The following is a 21,425-nucleotide window of genomic DNA, read 5'->3' on the forward strand; positions in this document are numbered from 1 at the left end:
GCCGGCCTTATATATAAGCAACATGTATATTCTACAGCAGTGGTCTCCAACCTGCGGACCTCCAGATGTTGCAAAACTACAACTCCCAGCATGCCCGGACAGCCAGCGGCTGTCCGGGCATGCTGGGAGTTGTAGTTTTGCAACATCTGGAGGTCCGCAGGTTGGAGACCACTGTTCTACAGCCCCATTTCCACTGTCAGTAAAGCGCTCACTGTCTTCAATAGGAAGTAACTAGAGATGAGCGAACTTACAGTAAATTCAATTCGTCACGAACTTCTCGGCCCGGCAGTTGATGACTTATCCTGCATAAATTAGTTCAGCTTTCTGATGCTCTGGTGGGCTGGAAAAGGTGGATAGAGTCCTAGGAAAGAGTCTTCTAGGACTGTATTCACCTTTTCCAGCCCACCGGAGCACCGGAAAGCTGAACTAATTTATGCAGGAAAAGTCATCAACTGCCGAGCCGAGAAGTTTTTGACTAATGGAATTTACTGTAAGTTCGTTCATCTCTAGAAGTAACCACAGAATATAAACTTCTGACTGTATGGAAACTCGGAGTAAAGAGCCACAATTAACCCTTGTGAGGACAAACACAACTTTATCCATCAATCTTAGATAAGTCCCTGGGTGCATCCCCGGGGTCCGGTACAGCAATGACCACCGGGTCTCCTCCATGTCACCTGCAGCACAGGAAGAGCTGAAGGGTCGATACAGTGTGAATACAAATAGCAACTAATATCTCCAGAGATCATGTGACGGGGTGCGGGGACTCCTGTCACCTGCAGTCACCAGCAATGAGACATGGGAACAATCAGTGAAGGTAACAAAGAGACAGGTCACCAAGTACCGAGGTGTCCAGAGGCCTCAATAACCTGCGACCAAGAGACATGACCCTCCAGGTATGGAATTAACCCTTCGATGACACGACAGTCCAGAGGAGAGGGCCTGATTGTGTCGTCTCTCCAGTGAACAGGACAACGCGGCTCCAGCTGCAGAACATGTTCTATGTCAAGGTGAATGATCTGCTGCTTCCATATGTTCTGTGTCCTGCAGAGTGTAATCTCAGGATGTCCGAGTTCATCGCTTTCCCGCATGAGAACATCCAGAGGTTCTCAACAATCTCTGCGGTGGAAAATCTCCACCACATTTATGTCGAAATCCATTATCCATTTCCTGCCCCATCAATTACATTAAGCTGGAGAACACGATTTACAGATGCTGCAAGTCTATCAATTTCTATATATATATCTGTATCTATATCATATTTATTTATCTATCTATCTCATATCTATCTATCTATCTTATATCTATATCATATCTATCTCATATCTATCTCATATCTATCTATCTATCTCATATCTATCTATCTATCTATCTATCTATCTATCTATCTATCTCATATCTATCTATCTATCTATCTATCTATCTCATATCTATCTATCTATTTCATATCTATCTATCTATCTATCTATCTATCTATCTCATATCTATCTCATATCTATCTATCTCCTATCTATCTCCTATCTATCTCCTATCTATCTCATATCTATCTATCTCATATCTATTTCATATCTATCTATCTCATATTTATCTATCTATCTCATATCTATCTATCTCATATTTATCTATCTCATATCTATCTATATCATATCTATCTATCTCCTATTTATCTCATATCTATCTATCTATCTCATATCTATCTATCTCATATCTATCTCATATCTATCTCATATCTATCTATCTATCTCATATTTATCTATCTATCTCATATCTATCTATCTATCTCATATCTATCTCATATCTATCTTATATCTATCTCATATCTATCTCATATCTATCTCATATTTATCTATCTATCTCATATTTATCTATCTATCTCATATGTATCTATCTATCTCATATTTATCTATCTATCTCATATCTATCTATCTATCTATCTATCTCATATCTATCTCATATCTATCTCATATCTATCTCATATCTATCTATCTCATATTTATCTATCTATCTCATATTTATCTATCTATCTCATATTTATCTATCTATCTCATATTTATCTATCTATCTCATATCTATCTATCTCTCATATCTATCTATCTCTCATATCTATCTATCTCATATCTATCTATCTCATATCTATCTATCTCTCATATCTATCTATCTAGGCTTGACAAAGGACGTGGAAGACGGCTGAAACGTCGCTTCTGTGATGTTTTGGTGAATAAAAGCCACACTACTTCACATATCCTTGAGTGCTGCTGATTTCTCTGTGTATCTATCTATCTCATATTTATCTATCTGTCTGACAATTTGTTATCTCATGGATTCCTAGACAACAGGGGACCAAACTAATAATGATCATAGAGAGAACTGTGTGGTCATACAGTTACAGCTGCACAGTCCTCTCTATCCCCTCCCTGCACTCATCTTTATGATCATAGAGAGAACTGTGTGGTCATACAGATACAGCTGCACAGTCCTCTCTATCCCCTCCCTGCACTCATCTCTATGATCATAGAGAGAACTGTGTGGTCATACAGTTACAGCTGCACAGTCCTCTCTATCCCCTCCCTGCACTCATCTTTATGATCATAGAGAGAACTGTGTGGTCATACAGTTACAGCTGCACAGTCCTCTCTATCCCCACCCTGCACTCACCTATATTATCATAGAGAGAACTGTGTGGTCATAGAGTTACAGCTGCACAGTCCTCTCTATCCCCTCCCTGCACTCACCTATATTATCATAGAGAGAACTGTGTGGTCATACAGATACAGCTGCACAGTCCTCTCTATCCCCTCCCTGCACTCATCTCTATGATCATAGAGAGAACTGTGTGGTCATACAGATACAGCTGCACAGACCACTCTATCCCCTCCCTGCACTCATCTCTATGATCATAGAGAGAACTGTGTGGTCATACAGTTACAGCTGCACAGTCCTCTCTATCCCCTCCCTGCACTCATCTCTATGATCATAGAGAGAACTGTGTGGTCATACAGATACAGCTGCACAGACCACTCTATCCCCTCCCTGCACTCATCTCTATGATCATAGAGAGAACTGTGTGGTTATACAGTTACAGCTGCACAGTCCTCTCTATCCCCTCCCTGCACTCATCTCTATGATCATAGAGAGAACTGTGTGGTTATACAGTTACAGCTGCACAGTCCTCTCTATCCCCTCCCTGCACCACAAAATTAGTGCATAGGGATAAGGGAGTATAGAGAGGTATGTAGGATCTTCATATAATTGTATACTCACCTCTCCTGCACCAGCATTGAGAACAGCATTGATGAAAGACATGATGGCAGTCTTTAGGTTCACTTCATCTCTGTATCTCCCCATACTCCTGTCTAGTTCATTTAGCAGCGTCTACAAGAAAAAGAAAGATTATGAATAATAAAATTAGTAATACATTTCTCATTGATCTTCTACTATGAGAAAGAAAGATACTGAAATAGTAATAGATGTTCTTGAATACAGTGATATGGACCATGCTGGTATAACCTGGTATATACTGTATATAATATATATGTACAGCTGGTATAAGTTATATATCTCCTGTATATAGTGATATGGACCATGCTGGTATAACCAGAGTATATACTGTATATAATTGTATATGTACAGCTGGTATAAGTTATATATCTCCTGTATATATAGTGATATGGACCATGCTGGTATAACCTGGTATATACTGTATATAATTATATATGTACAGCTGGTATAAGTTATATATCTCCTGTATATAGTCATATGGACCATGCTGGTATATACTGTATATAATTGTATATGTACAGCTGGTATAAGTTATATATTTCCTGTATATAGTGATATGGACCATGCTGGTATAACCTGGTATATACTGTATATAATTATATATGTACAGCTGGTATAAGTTATATATCTCCTGTATATAGTGATATGGACCATGCTGGTATAACCTGGGTATATACTGTATATTATATGTACAGCTGGTATAAGTTATATATCTCCTGTATATAGTGATATGGACCATGCTGGTATAATCTGGGTATATACTGTATATAATATATATGTACAGCTGGTATAAGTTATATATCTCCTGTATATAGTGATATGGACCATGCTGGTATAACCTGGTATATGCTGTATATAATTATATATGTACAGCTGGTATAAGTTATATATCTCCTGTATATAGTGATATGGGCCATGCTGGTATAACCTGGTATAAACTGTATATAATATATATGTACAGCTGATATAAGTTATATATCTCCTGTATATAGTGATATGGACCATGCTGGTATAACCTGGGTATATACTGTATATAATTATATATGTACAGCTGGTATAAGTTATATATCTCCTGTATATAGTGATATGGACCATGCTGATATAACCTGAGTATATACTGTATATAATTGTATATGAACAGCTGGTATAAGTTATATATCTCCTGTATATATAGTGATATGGACCATGCTGGTATAACCAGAGTATATACTGTATATAATTGTATATGTACAGCTGGTATAAGTTATATATCTCCTGTATACAGTGATATGGACCATGCTGGTATAACCAGAGTATATACTGTATATAATTGTATATGTACAGCTGGTATAAGTTGTATATCTCCTGTATATAGTGATATGGACCATGCTGGTATAACCTGGGTATATACTGTATATAATATATATGTACAGCTGGTATAAGTTATATATCTCCTGTATATAGTGATATGGACCATGCTGGTATAACCTGGGTATATACTGTATATAATATATATGTACAGCTGGTATAAGTTATATATGTCCTGTATATATAGTGATATGGACCATGCTGGTATAACCTGGTATATACTGTATATAATATATATGTACAGCTGGTATAAGTTATATATCTCCTGTATATAGTGATATGGACCATGCTGGTATAACCTGGTATACACTGTATATAATATATATGTACAGCTGGTATAAGTTATATATATCTCCTGTATATAGTGATATGGACCATGCCGGTATAACCTGGTATATACTGTATGTAATATATATGTACAGCTGGTATAAGTTATATATCTCTTGTATATAGTGATATGGACCATGCTGGTATAACCTGGGTATATACTGTATATAATATATATGTACAGCTGGTATAAGTTATCAATCTCCTGTATATAGTGATATGGACCATGCTGGTATAACCTGGGTATATACTGTATATAATATATATTTACAGCTGGTATAAGTTATATATCTCCTGTATATAGTGATATGGACCATGCTGGTATAACCTGGTATACACTGTATATAATTATATATGTACAGCTGGTATAAGTTATATATCTCCTGTATATAGTGATATGGACCATGCTGGTATAACCTGGGTATATACTGTATATAATTATATATGTACAGCTGGTATAAGTTATATATCTCCTGTATATAGCTGTTAGGATTCGGCAGGCTGCATGTGGATCCTCTGTGTCAGCGAGGGATTGGCGTGGACCGTGCCGGTGGACCGGTTCTAAGTTGCTACTGGTATTCACCAGAGCCCGCCACAAAGTGGGATGGTCTTGCTGCGGCGGTAGTAACCAGGTCGTATCCACCGGCAACGGCTCAACCTCTCTGACTGCTGAGAGGGCGTGGGACAGAAGGACTAGGCAGAGGCAAGGTCAGACGTAGCAGAAGGTCGGGGCAGGCGGCAAGGTTCGTAGTCAATGAGGATAGCAGGAGATCTGGAACACAGGCTTTGGACAACACTTAACGCTTTCTCTGGCACAAGGCAACAAGATCCGGCAAGGAAGTGCAGGGGAAGTGATCAGATATAGCCAGGGAGCAGGTGGAAGCTAATTAGGCTGATTGGGCCAGGCACCAATCATTGGTGCACTGGCCCTTTAAATCTTAGAGAGCTGGCGCGCGCGCGCGCGCCCTAAGGAGCGGAGCCGCGCGCCAGGACATGACAGCCGGGGGCCGGGACAGGTGAGTGACTTGGGATGCGATTCGCGAGCGGGCGCGTCCCTCTATGCGAATCGCATCCCCGCCGGCAATGTCAGTGCAGCGCTCCCGGTCAGCGGGTCTGACCGGGGCGCTGCAGAGAGAGACGCCGCGAGCGCTCCGGGGAGGAGCAGGGACCCGGAGCGCTCGGCGTAACAATAGTGATATGGACCATGCTGGTATAACCTGGTATATACTGTATATAATATATATGTACAGCTGGTATAAGTTATACATCTCCTGTATATAGTGATATGGATCATGCTGGTATAACCTGGTATATACTGTATATAATATATATGTACAGCTGGTATAAGTTATATATCTCCTGTATATAGTGATATGGACCATGCTGGTATAACCTGGTATATACTGTATATATATGTACAGCTGGTATAAGTTATATATCTCCTCTATATAGTGATATGGACCATGCTGGTATAACCTGGTATATACTGTATATAATATATATGTACAGCTGGAATAAGTTATATATCTCCTGTATATAGTGATATGGACCATGCTGGTATAACCTGTTATATACTGTATATAATTATATGTACAGCTGGTATAAGTTATATATCTCCTCTATATAGTCATATGGACCATGCTGGTATATACTGTATATAATATATATGTACAGCTGGTATAAGTTTTATATCTCCTGTATATAGTGATATGGACCATGCTGTATAACCTGGGTATATACTCTATATAATATATATGTACAGCTGGTATAAGTTATATATCTCCTGTATATAGTGATATGGATCATGCTGGTATAACCTGGTATATACTGTATATAATATATATGTACAGCTGGTATAAGTTATATATCTCCTGTATATAGTTATATGGACCATGCTGATATAACCTGGTATATACTGTATATAATTATATTTGTACAGCTGGTATAAGTTATATATCTCCTGTATATAGTGATATGGACCATGCTGGTATAACCTGGGTATATACTGTATATAATTATATATGTACAGCTGGTATAAGTTATATATCTCCTGTATATAGTGATATGGACCATGCTGGTATAACCTGGTATATACTGTATATAATATATATGTACAGCTGGTATAAGTTATATATCTCCTGTATATAGTGATATGGACCATGCTGGTATAATCTGGTATATACTGTATATAATATATATGTACAGCTGGTATAAGTTATATATCTCCTGTATATAGTGATATGGACCATGATGGTATAACCTGGTATATAATGTATATAATATATATGTACAGCTGGTATAAGTTATATATCTCCTGTATATAGTGATATGGACCATACTAGTATAACCTGGTATATACTGTATATAATATATATGTACAGCTGGTATAAGGTATATATCTCCTGTATATAGTGATGTGGACCATGCTGGTATAACCTGGTATATACTGTATATAATATATATGTACAGCTGGTATAAGTTATATATCTCCTGTATATAGTGATATGGACCATGCTGGTATAACCTGGTATATACTGTATATAATATATATGTACAGCTGGTATAAGTTATATATCTCCTGTATATAGTGATATGGACCATGCTGGTATAACCTGGTATATACTGTATATAATATATATGTACAGCTGGTATAAGTTATATATCTCCTGTATATAGTGATATGGACCATGCTGGTATAACCTGGGTATATACTGTATATAATATATATGTACAGCTGGTATAAGTTATATATCTCCTGTATATAGTGATATGGACCATGCTGGTATAACCTGGTATATACTGTATATAATATATATGTACAGCTGGTATAAGTTATATATCTCCTGTATATAGTGATATGGACCATGCTGGTATAACCTGGTATATACTGTATATAATATATATGTACAGCTGGTATAAGTGATATATCTCCTGTATATAGTGATATGGACCATGCTGGGATAACCTGGTATATACGGTATATAATTATATATGTACAGCTGGTATAAGTGATATATCTCCTGTATATAGTGATATGGACCATGCTGGGATAACCTGGTATATACGGTATATAATTATATATGTACAGCTGGTATAAGTTATATATCTCCTGTATATAGTGATATGGACCATGCTGGCATAACCTGGTATATACTGTATATAATATATATGTACAGCTGGTATAAGTTATATATCTCCTGTATATAGTGATATGGACCATGCTGGGATAACCTGGTATATACGGTATATAATTATATATGTACAGCTGGTATAAGTTATACATGTTCTGTGTATATGGTTAAGTGGCTATTAGTAAATTGCAGTAATAATGTTAATCTGATGGGTAGAAATTATTTTTATGTTTTCGTTTTATAAACTATTATTCCATTATTTGTAGTTCAGGTCACGTACAGGACAGGAGCCATGTGCACAGTGTCTGACATCATTGAGAGGAACTACGACCACTTACAGGGATAATTGTCAATAAAGATAGAACGTGCAGAGATCATTATACCGTCCTATACTTAGATCGTCTGCTCCGGTGATGTCAGAACAGCAGATACATCCCAAGTAAGATTCTCATGAAATCAGTAAACATATGGGCCACGTTTGGTAGAGAGTGAGTCAGAGGATGTTCGTGGTCATAATAAGTGAAGTGGGTGTAGAAAGAATTATTTATAAAATTATTTATGACATTCATGGTAAAGACATTGCTCAGAGGAGCTTTCCTTAGTCTCGATAAATCAGAATAACACTGCCTCATATGTACAAGAATATAACTACTATAATGCTGCCTCATATGTACAAGAATATATCTACTATAATACTGCTCCTATATACAAGAATATAACTACTATATTACTGCTCCCTATATACAAGAATATAACTACTATAATACTGCTCCTATATACAAGAATATAACTACTATAATACTGCCTCCTATATACAAGAATATAACTACTATAATACTGCTCCTATATACAAGAATATAACTACTATAATACTGCTCCTATATACAAGAATATAACTACTATAATACTGCTCCTATATACAAGAATATTACTACTATAATACTGCTTCTATATACAAGAATATAACTACTAAAATACTGCCCCATATACAAGAATATAACTACTATAATGCTGCCTCATATGTACAAGAATATAACTACTATAATGCTGCCTCATATGTGAACAATATAACTACTATAATACTGCTCCCTATATACAACAATATAATTACTATAATACTGCTCCTATATACAAGAATATAACTAACTACTATAATACTGCTCCTATATACAAGAATATAACTACTATAATACTGCTCCTAAATACAATAATATAACTAGTATAATACTGCTCCTATATACAAGAATATAACTACTATAATACTGCTTTCTATATACAAGAATAGAACTACTATTATACTGCTCCTATATACAAGAATATAACTACTATAATACTGCTCCTATATACAAGAATATAACTACTATAATACTGCTCCTATATACAAGAATATAACTACTATAATACTGCTCCTATATACAAGAATATAACTACTAACATACTGCTCCTATATACAAGAATATAACTACTATAATACTGCTCCTATATGCAAGAATATAACTACTATAATACTGCCCCTATATACAAGAATATAACTAATATAATACTGCCCTCTATATATAAGAATAACTACTATAATACTGCCCCTATATACAAGAATATAAATACTATAATACTGCTCCTATATACAAGAATATAACTACTATCATACTGCCCCTATATACAAGAATATAACTACTATAATACTGCTCCTATATACAAGAATATAACTACTATAATACTGCTCCTATATACAAGAATATAACTACTATAATACTGCTCCTATATACAAGAATATAACTACTATAATACTGCTCCTATATACAAGAATATAACTACTATAATACTGCTCCTATATATACAAGAATATAACTACTATAATACTATATAACTACTATAATACTGCTCCTATATACAAGAATATAACTACTATAATACTGCTCCTATATACAAGAATATAACTACTATAATACTGCCTCCTATATACAAGAATATAACTACTATAATACTGCCTCCTAGCTGAGAGGTTGTGTCTGTGTAGCTCTCCTGATGTCTGGAGAAAGCCCGGGGCGGGGCCACCCTGGGTGGGGAAGCTCCCCAAGCAAGGCCCAGGCTTCTCGGCCTATTCTGGGAATTAATCCCCAGACACCACAAACCATGGATGAAAATCCTAAAGTTTCTCTGGATGTGAGAAATGTTCAGAATGTTGTCAGTTCTGGTGCAGTAAGAAGCACAGATGAGAAGAAAGCTGTGGAACTAAAGAAGGAATCATCAAGTAAGGTAATGGCTGCAGGTACAATCCACCCCTCCTGCAGTCAGACAGAGGAGAACATCCCTGGAGAAGCAGACCATGCAGGAGAATCTGCAGCAGCCTGTCCTGATACGTTCTGACCGCACACGATACGGGAGCGGGAGCAGCGCAAAAGTTACAAGCACGCCAGAGGGGACCAGAGGGAGTACACCAGGAAGGCTTCAGGGGGCCACAAGTGCGGTCACTGAGAAGAACCAGGGGCCCAGTCCCCAGTCTGGAGATTGTGACCCTGCAGCAGTGACCACAGCCGCACCGAGACAGATGCCCCCTCAGAAGCAGAGTCCTGTGAGTACCCCACCAGCGCGGCCCCCCAATACTCAGCGGGCACCTGAACTATGTCTGGCCGAGCAGATCCCAGCTCTGGTAAAGAGACTTGAGACTTTAAAAAAGACAAAGTTACAGCTGCAGAAACAGATAGACTGTGTATACAAGCTAAAGGCAGCAAACCCCAATAACCAGGCTGTACATGACAAGAAGCTGAGCTCCCTCGCTGTGCAGCTCGCTGACACTGTGCAGGACATGGAGGACGTATTGGACCAGATGGGACCAGTCGCTGAGACCTTCAGAAATCAGCAGCGATTTGAGGGATATAAGGAAAGACCAGCGCCAAAGTCATCTACTGCTGCACCTAAATCTTCAGCCTCACCAGGGGACACCCAGCAGTCCTGTACAAGACAAGAGGACATCCAGCAGTCCTGTGCAAGACCACTCCTCAGACCAGCCAGCTTCCCTTTTGAGAAAGGAAATTTGTACAGACAAGCAGAAGCAAGCGTCCAGCAACATCAGAGACCTGCAGAGACTCCTCCAGAGGTACCACAAGTCCCAGCAGTCAGCACGGTGAAGCAGGACTATGGACTCCTACCAGAAGGTAACTCTGTAACCGTTGTGCAGTCACCACAAGCCCCTGGGGGCAGTAGAGAGCAGCAGGACTGTGGACTCTTACCTGAAGGCAGCAGTGCAGCAGAGAGTTCACAGGACATGGCTCTGCAGGGCTTGCTGGGCTCTGTAGTGCAGGATCATACTGCCAGTGACTGCACTGATATGACTGTATGTGATATTACTGATAATGTGTCTGCAGAGGGGAGCGCTTCACAGTCTGTGTGGGATCTGGGGTCATCTCTGGGGTCAGGTCCACCATTAGTTCAGCCTCCAGAGGCTTGTGACCCCCAGAGTATAGAGATTGATGGTGGGGAGGGGGCTGTACAGTCTGATGCACAACACTTCCCCCCTTTAGTCACACAAGTGTCAGACCCCCCTAGTACGGCTGGTCAGCAGCCATCACAGCGCCCCCAAGTACAGCAGGAGGGTAGAAGTAGTGGCGCCTCCTCTGGTAATGCCTGGAGTCGTGGATCACCATTCATGTCCAATGTGAATTACACGGGTCAGGCTTTCAAGAGGAGGAACGTGGTCAGGTTCAGACATAGAGGGGCCAAGGAGGAGCTGCCTGACAGGAGGTTTGTGGTCCGTGAACTTCTGTGCCACCAAATGGGCTTCCTGCCATCTAACATCCTGGCAGTGATAAACCTTCCTGACAGGCAGGGCTATGACGTCAGCTTCAAACTCATGTCTGACCTGGACCGCTTCTGGGCCCATGTCACCCGGGTGAGAGATGCTGATGGCTGGAATAAGTTCAGCTTTGTCCCCATCTCCAGACCGGACACAGCGAATGTCACCATAATATTCTGGAACGAGTCTGTCCCCCCCCAGGATATTGTTGTGTGGTTAAAGAGACACTGTGACCTAATGTCAGACCTGACTAAGACCAGGGATGAGGACGGCATATGGACGGGAGGGTGGAAGGTCCTGGTGAAGTTACGGCAGATAAACAACATAACCCAACATCTGCCCAATTCTTTCTTCATTGGTCGGGAGAAAGGGGTTTGCTTCTATGCAGGTCAGCCCAGAAAATGCTTCAAGTGTGGGAAGACCGGTCATATCGCGAGTGTGTGCACCCTAGTGAAGTGTAATTTATGTGGGGAGATCGGCCATGTCAGCGCCACCTGCCAGAATATCCGCTGCAACCTCTGTGGTAAGACCGGTCACTCCCACAGGGACTGTCCTGACGCCTGGCATAATATCTGTAAGGACTTCCCTGATGAGGACCTGCTGGAGGGGGTAGAGGACCTGGAGGAGGAAACATTGGTGTCAGGGTCAGCAGTGACACAACCTGAGCCTCAGCATAACATGGGTGACAATATTGGTGACACTAGAGGTGACGATATGGGTGACAATATTGGTGACACTAGCGGTGACAATATGGGTGACAATATTGGTGACACAGTGCCCGACCAGTCCCAGCCAGGAGCCACTGAGGGGAACAGGGAGGTCACTGAGCAGGTTGTGGCCATGTCTTCTTCTGCCCCAGCATCAATAAATCCGCAGAAGAGACGGAAGAAAGACAAAACCAGCCGTAAGCCTGAGGAGGGATGGACCACTGTCCAAAAACCTTCCAAAAAGAAAGTAGACCCCGGGTCAGGTGTCATGACCATCACAAATAGGTACAGTGTCCTATCAGAGTCAGACGTTGAGGAAGAGATGGAGAGGGAGCTAAAGAGAGTGATAGATGAATTTAATGAAGACCAAGAGGGTGATCCCCCCACAAAAAAGAGACCCCCACGAGCAAAACGTCTGTCCGAATCGGACATGGAAACAGGTGATCAGCAGGAGGGCTCGGACTCAGATCTGTGATGATGGGGGTGACATCTCTGCACTTTCTTCTTTCCTTTGTTATGATGGCCGACTTTACCCTTAAAGTGTTCTCCAGTAATGTGAACAGTGTCAGAGTGAGGAGGACCAGACATGTCGTATATGACCATCTAAAGTCTATTGATGCTGACATCATCTTCTTACAGGAGACACGTTTAAATACTCAAGGACTGTTACGTGAGGCAGAGCGTGAATGGCGGTCTGGTCCATCCTTTTGGTCACTGGGTGTGGAACCAAGTGCCGGGGTCTCTATCCTGTTTACCACCAATGATGTAACTGTACATAGGCTGACAGAGGTATTGATGGGAAGGTGCCTAATGCTAGAAGTTACTATTCGGGGTAGAAGGCTCCGACACATTAATATCTATGGTTCACAGACAGTGACTGAAAGGGTTAACCTTTATAATGAAGTGAAGCCATATCTCTTCACGTCTGTCCCTGTCATCTTGGCCGGAGATTTTAATGCCTCCAGAACAACTAGTGACAGATCCTCTAATAGACCTCTGACACGAGACTCCAAGGTCTTAAACAACATCATTCTACAGGCCGGGTTGTCAGATGTGTTTGTGCAGGGTGGTCGGAAACCAAAATTTTACCTATTTCTGTGGTGGAAGAAGTAGTCGTATAGATTTAGCTCTGGTTAGTCCCACAGAGACCATTGATGAGAAGGATGAGAAGATCGTCCCTTATTCTGACCATCTGGCCTTATATTTTTGTCTGGGTGTCACACAGGGTCCTGAGACAGGTAGAGGGTTGTGGAGACTGAATTCCAGTCTATTAGAGGATCCTTCTGTGCAGAGACAGGTTCACTCTCTTATACAGAGTCAGCTAGAGAGGGTGGACTTCTATGATGATATGGCCGCCTGGTGGGAGGATGTCAAGGATGAGATCAGAACCCTCTTAAAGAGACTGTCAGTTATAAAGGGGAAGAGTAAGTATGGCCAGTATCTCAAGCTGCGGAAAGAATTGGAGTCACTATATTCGGCGGGTGGGGACCAACAAAGGATAGACCAGCTGAAATCTGAGATAAGGCAGTATCAGTACAGCAGGTATACCTCCCTGGTTCTTGAACGGGATTATGGGTCCTTAGGGTCTCCTGATCCCTTTGAGAATTGCCGGGAGCGGGTGGCAAATAAATCTGTCACCGGTCTCACTGACTCCCAGGGTGTTTTGCAGGAATCTCGGGAGGGTATTCTGGGGGTGGTGAGATCGTACTATGCTGACTTGTTTCAGAGGAAGGTTTTGGATGGAGACAAGATGACCCAATTCTTGGAGACAACTCCGCTCCCTGATACTAATGATTTGGACTTTTCTCCTTTGACAGCAGAATTGACGGTGGCGGAGGTTAAAGAGGCCATTGATAAGTTACATCTGAAGAAGGCACCAGGTCCAGATGGGATAACAGCAGAATTCTATAAGACATTCAGAGACCTCTTGGCCCCAATCTTCGTGGATGTTTATACAAATTGTCTAGAAAGTCACCTGATGCCTCCATCCATGAGAGTGTCCTCGCTGATTCTGCTGTCTAAAGGTAAAGAGCCGAGTGACATCAAGAACTGGAGGCCAATTGCCCTCTTGAATGTCGACAGGAAGATTCTGGCAAAAATCCTGTTTTCTAGGTTAGTTTGTCTGTCCCCGGCACTGTTGGCAGGCTGTTAGTATGGCACAGTAAAAGGGCGGAACATCTCTGGGGCAGTGATCTCCATAAGGGAGATGTTTGAGAGATGTAAAGCCCTGAGGTGTGGGAGATATGTTGTCAGTCTTGACCAGGCTAAAGCCTTTGACAGAGTAGATCACGAGTATCTATGGGCCACTTTGTCAAAGTACGGTATTCCGGGACAATTCATTGATTGGCTGAAGACTTTGTATTGTGAGGCCGAGAGCTTTCCTCTGATCAATGGTTGGCAGGGTGACACGTTCAGGGTTGAGGCGGGGTGAGACAAGGTTGCCCACTGAGCCCGCTGCTGTATGTATTTGCCTTAGACCCGTTTCTGAGGTCACTGCAGGAGTGTGGTTTTCAGGGGGTGCCGGTCCCCCACTGCCTACCCCTGAGTGTTGTTGCCTACGCGGATGATGTGACTGTAGTGATATCTGAGCCTCGTGAGGTGGAGATGTTGTCTGCGGCCATCAAAAGTTACTCGGAGGCCTCAGGGTCTCTGGTCAACCTTGAGAAGAGTCAAGCTCTCTGGGTATCAGATACTGATCCAGATTTTGATCTGACCCAATTTGTGAGAGCCTCCTCCTATATTAAAATCCTAGGGGTCAAATTCGGGAGGGACGATAATGCCAAACTAAATTGGGAAGAGAAGTTGGAAGCCGGAAATGCAAAGGTTCAGCGATGGAAGAACTGGAGGCTGACCTATAGAGAAAGGGTTAAAATGTTGAAGACTTACCTGGTCCCCGTCTTTTTGTATGTCTCTGTTGTTTTTCCTTTGCCAGAATCTTTCTCTGCTCGGCTCTTTAGCCTGTTCTTCCAAATGTTCTGGGGGAACAGGTTGAACCTGATAAAAAGAGGGGTCACCTACCTACAGAGGAGAGAGGGTGGGTTGGATATGCTGAATCCAAGGGTGTTCTTTGACTCCATGTTTCTAAAAGTAAATTTTGGTTGCCTGGACTCAAACAACAGCTCCCTGTGGGCGAATAGTATCAGGGACTGGATATTGCCTTTTGCAGAGTCTTGGGTGCGAGGCGGCAGTCTCAAGAGGGGGAGATGGACGCGTGACTACCTCCCCCCGTACCTGGAATACGGGCTCAGATGTCTGAAGAGATGGCGCATTGAGAAGTCCTATATAGAGAGTAAGCCAAGGAAGGATTTATACGTAAGGGTTTGTAGGGCTTTCTTCTGCTCTCCACTTGCCTTGAGGGACTGTGTGACCAGCACTTTACAAGAAAGTCTAAAGTTCCTCAATGGGAAATGACTCCCCGCAAAATTCTTTGACATAGCTTGGCTGTCGCTCCATGGGAGGCTCTTTGTCAGGGGTAACCTGAAATATCTAAGTGTTTCTGATAGGAACTGTCCTCTGGGTTGTCAGCAGGAGGAGACCATGGAGCATTTCATATCTGACTGCAGGGGCGGGAGGAGGATATGGGAAGAAGTGTCCAGTAAGCTGAACATCCCATTACTGCAGAACCTGACGTATCCTGACATCATATATGCTGTACCATCCAGTAACAGGACTGTAGACAGGGGGACAATGTACATAATTATAACAATCATTAAATATTACCATTGGCACATGAGAACTAGAGTGTCCATACACAACGAGCCATTCCACCACATCACAGCAGTAAGACAGATCATGTCCGAGCTCCAGTGGGTAAAGTCATTAGAGATACGGAGGAACCAAAATAATGGGAAATTATGGAGGAATGTCTCTTTGGTTTAACACGGATGATTTATAAATTTTTTTTGTGTTTTTCCTTTTCCAGCAAATGTGGACTTTCTAAGTTTAATATTACTCTGTACATACTCTAGTTGAGTAGTCATTGTGTGTACAATGCTTGTTATTTTTGTTTTGCATTGTAAGAATTTATGTTACTTGTAATTTTGTTTGTTTTCACAATAAAAATTGCCTCCTATATACAAGTATATAACTAATAAAATACTGCTCCTAAATACAAGAATATAACTACTATAATACTGCTCCTAAATACAAGAATATAACTACTATAATACTGCTCCTATATACAAGAATATAACTACTATAATACTGCTCATATATACAAGAATATAACTACTATAATACTGCTCCTAAATACAAGAATATAACTACTATAATACTGCTCCTATATACAAGAATATAACTACTATAATACTGCTCATATATACAAGAATATAACTACTATAATACTGCTCCTATATACAAGAATATATCTACTGTAATACTGCCCCTATATACAAGAATATAACTACTATAATACTGCTCCTATATACAAGAATATAACTACTATAATACTGCTCCTATATACAAGAATATAACTACTATAATACTGCTCCTCTATACAAGAATATAACTACTATAATACTGCTCCTATATACAAGAATATAACTACTATAATACTACTCCTATATACAAGAATATAACTGCTATAATACTGCTCCTATATACAAGAATATAACTACTATAATACTGCTCCTATATACAAGAATATAACTACTATAATACTGTCTCCTATATACAAGAATATAACTACTATAATACTGTCTCCTATATACAAGAATATAACTACTATAATACTGTCTCCTATATACAAGAATATAACTACTATAATACTGCTCCTATATACAAGAATATAACTACTATAATACTGCTCCTATATACAAGAATATAACTACTATAATACTGTCTCCTATATACAAGAATATAACTGCTATAATACTGCTCCTATATATAAGAATATAACTACTATAATACTGCTCCTATATACAAGAATATAACTACTATAATACTGCTCCTATATACAAGAATATAACTACTATTCTACTGTTTTCTATGCAGAAGAGAATTCTTCTATATCTGTACATTGTGATTATAATGTTTGCCCTTATTCTGTCATGGCTGTATTATTTAGCCTACATTGCGGTCAGGCTCCGGTTACACATTTTTTTGTGCAATATACAACATATGGGGGAGATTTATCAAAACCTGTGTAGAGGAGAAGTTACCCAGTTGCCCATAGCAACCAATCAGATCGCTTCTTTCATATTAAAAAAGGCATCTGAAAAATAAAAGTGCTATGGTTGCTATGGGCAACTGGAGAACTCTTCCTATGCTCAGGCCTTGATAAACCTCCCCTATGGACTCCTGCTGTGATATAAGGGCGGAGTAATATGTGGTATATGGTAAATAAGGGGCGGAGTAATATGTGGTATATGGTAAATAAGGGGCGGAGTAATATGTGGTATATTGTAAACTATCTGAATACCCGGCGTTGCCCGGTTCAACAAAGGAGGAAGCTTTTGACTTCATATCCCGTCCTCATATATTGTTGTCATATCCCGACCTCCTACCCCGACCTCCTATCACGTCCTCCTATCCCGTCCTCCTATCCCGGCCTCCTATCCCGACCTCCTATCCCGTCCTCCTATCCCGTCCTCCTATCCCGACCTCCTATCCCGACCTCCTATCCCGACCTCCTATCCCGTCCTCCTATCTCGATCTCCTATCCCGACCTCCTATCCCGACCTCCTATCCCGACCTCCTATCCCGACCTCCTATCCCGTCCTCCTATCTCGATCTCCTATCCCGACCTCCTATCCCGACCTCCTATCCCGACCTCCTATCCCGTCCTCCTATCCCGACCTCCTATCTCGACCTCCTATCCCGACCTCCTATCCCGACCTCCTATCCCGACCTCCTATCCCGGCCTCCTATCCCGGCCTCCTATCTCGATCTCCTATCCCGTCCTCATATCCCGACCTGTATTATGTGACCAGGTATTGAAATATCTCCAGCCGTACAGAAGTTATGTGAGAACATATATTTCCAATAGATTTGCATGGGACGTTAAACAAAAACCCCGACCCTCACAAATGGGGGTAGTTAAGGGTTAAATTAAAGGGGTACTCCGGTGAAAACTTTTTTTTCTTTTAAATCAACTGGTTCCAGAAAGTTAAACATATTTGTAAATTACTTCTATTAAAAAATCTTAATCCTTCCAGTACTTATTAGCTGCTGAATGCTACAGAGGAAATTCCTTCCTTTTTGGAACACTGATGACATCACGAGCACAGTGCTCTCTGCTGACATCTCTGTCCATTTTAGCAACCGTGCATAGCAGATGTATGCTAAGGGCAGCATGGTGGCTCAGTGGTTAGTACTGCTGCCTTGCAGTGCTGGGGACTTGGGTTCAAATCCCACTAAGGACAACAATAAATAAAGAGTTATTATTATAATTACATCAGCAAATAGCACTGTGCTCGTGATGTCATCAGAGAGAATTCCAAAAAGAAAAGAATTTCCTCTGTAGTATTCAGCAGCTAATAAGTACAGGAAGGATTAAGATTTTTTAATAGAAGTAATTTACAAATCTGTTTAACTTTCTGGAACCAGTTGATTTAAAAGAAAAAAGGTTTTCACCGGAGTACCCCTTTAACTATCCTATATTTTAAGTGGACATATAAGTAACATGTGACCAAGTATTATGGAAATATCTCCAGCCGTTTGGAAGTTTTTGTGGAACATACACACACACATACATACACACACACACGTTGAGTTTTATATATATAGATAAGGGACGGAGTAATATGTGGTATATGGTAAATTATTATAAATAAGGGCGGAGTAATATGTGGTATATGATAAATAAGGGGCGGAGTAACATGTGGTATATGATAAATAAGGGGCGGAGTAACATGTGGTATATGGTAAATAAGGGCGGAGTAATATGTGGTATATGGTAAATAAGGGCGGAGTAATATGTGGTATATGGTAAATTATTATAAATAAGGGCGGAGTAATATGTGGTATATGATAAATAAGGGGCGGAGTAACATGTGGTATATGATAAATAAGGGGCGGAGTAACATGTGGTATATGGTAAATAAGGGCGGAGTAACATGTGGTATATGGTAAATAAGGGCGGAGTAATATGTGGTATATGGTAAATTATTATAAATAAGGGCGGAGTAATATGTGGTATATGATAAATAAGGGGCGGAGTAACATGTGGTATATGATAAATAAGGGGCGGAGTAACATGTGGTATATGGTAAATAAGGGCGGAGTAATATGTGGTATATGGTAAATAAGGGGCGGAGTAATATGTGGTATATTATAAATAAGGGCTGAGTAATATGTGGTATATGATAAATAAGGGGCGGAGTAATATGCATTATATGGTAAATAAGGGCGGAGTAATATGTGGTATATGGTAAATAAGGGGGGGAGTAATATGTGGCATATGGTAAATAAGGGGCGGAGTAATATGTGGTATATGGTAAATAAGGGGCGGAGTAATATGTGGTATATGGTAAATAAGGGGCGGAGTAATATGTGGTATATGGTAAATAAGGGGCGGAGTAATATGTGGTATATGGTAAATAAGGGGCGGAGTAATATGCAGTATATGGTAAATAGGGGGCGGAGTAATATGCAGTATATGGTAAATAAGGGCAGAGTAATATGTGGTATATGGTAAATAAGGGGCGGAGTAATATGCGGTATATGGTAAATAAGGGCGGAGTAATATGTGGTATATGGTAAATAAGGGGCGGAGTAATATGTGGTATATGGTAAATAAGGGCGGAGTAATATGTGGTATATGGTAAATAAGGGGCGGAGTAATATGCGGTATATGGTAAATAAGGGCGGAGTAATATGTGGTATATGGTAAATAAGGGGCGGAGTAATATGTGGTATATGGTAAATAAGGGGCGGAGTAATATGTGGTATATGGTAAATAAGGGGCGGAGTAATATGTGGTATATGGTAAATAAGGGGCGGAGTAATTATGTTGTTCGAAATAATTTAGAACCTATTAGGAAATGTATGGAGACGCAGCGCACAACTCTCAGGATCTGCTGCCAGACACCACAGGACACTTCACAGGTCTATGGAGTCCTGACCTCTGTATGAGGCGGTGGTGTTAAAGGAGATCTCTAGGGGACGGCGCGGCTCTTCCTCCGGTGATGGCGGATTCTTCTATACATTCCTTTACGTGATCCAATGTGAAGGGAATGTTGTATAATACGCAGGTTCCATCCATCACAGCTGTGTCTCTGGTGACTCTGGACAGATTATATATGACCTGTTATTTATGTGGTGCTGACATATTCCTCAGCCATGTACAATCCTCGGCTCATTGTATAATGTCATTGTATATCACAGCTGGAGATATCAGGAATGTGGAGAGGGGCAAAAACCTCCAGGAGCCTTCATATAATACTGAGCGGGGCCCCTCAATCTGGGTATACAGAGGCATTAATAGCCACAAATGTCCACAGTTCATTTCCATCACTGGTCTCCAAAACTACAACTCCTAGCATGGACTGATGCAAACAACAACTCCCAACCTACAGCTATCAGTGCATGATGAGAGTTGTAGATATGTAGCTGGAGCCACCGGTTGGGGAAGACTGATGTGCGGACATGAAATTACAGTCCAGCTGCAGTTGTGTCCTCTTAGTGGAGTGCAGATGTCTCACATGGGATGTCCCTACCCAGCAGAGTGCAGATGTCTCACATGGGATGTCCCTACCCAGCAGAGTGCAGATGTCTCACATGGGATGTCCCTACCCAGCAGAGTGCAGATGTCTCACATGGGATGTCCCTACCCAGCAGAGTGCAGATGTCTCAGATGTGATATCCCTACTCAGCAGAGTGCAGATGTCTCAGATGTGATAT

The 21,425-nt window shown here is 40.8% G+C and overlaps 1 protein-coding gene across 5 annotated transcripts in view; it reads right to left on the reverse strand.

The window, feature by feature from the left end:
• The window catches only part of DAAM2 (dishevelled associated activator of morphogenesis 2), a 314,170-nt gene that overhangs the window by 75,955 nt on the left and 216,790 nt on the right, over window positions 1–21,425 (reverse strand). For all 5 annotated transcript variants that reach the window (XM_056568637.1, XM_056568633.1, XM_056568634.1 and 2 more), the window contains exon 7: window positions 3,262–3,372. In XM_056568637.1, coding sequence (XP_056424612.1) covers window positions 3,262–3,372 — 111 coding nt within the window. The remainder of the gene's footprint in view (window positions 1–3,261; window positions 3,373–21,425) is intronic.

This window comes from Hyla sarda, chromosome 3, assembly GCF_029499605.1.
Source record: "Hyla sarda isolate aHylSar1 chromosome 3, aHylSar1.hap1, whole genome shotgun sequence".
NCBI classification, from domain to species: Eukaryota; Metazoa; Chordata; class Amphibia; order Anura; family Hylidae; genus Hyla; species Hyla sarda.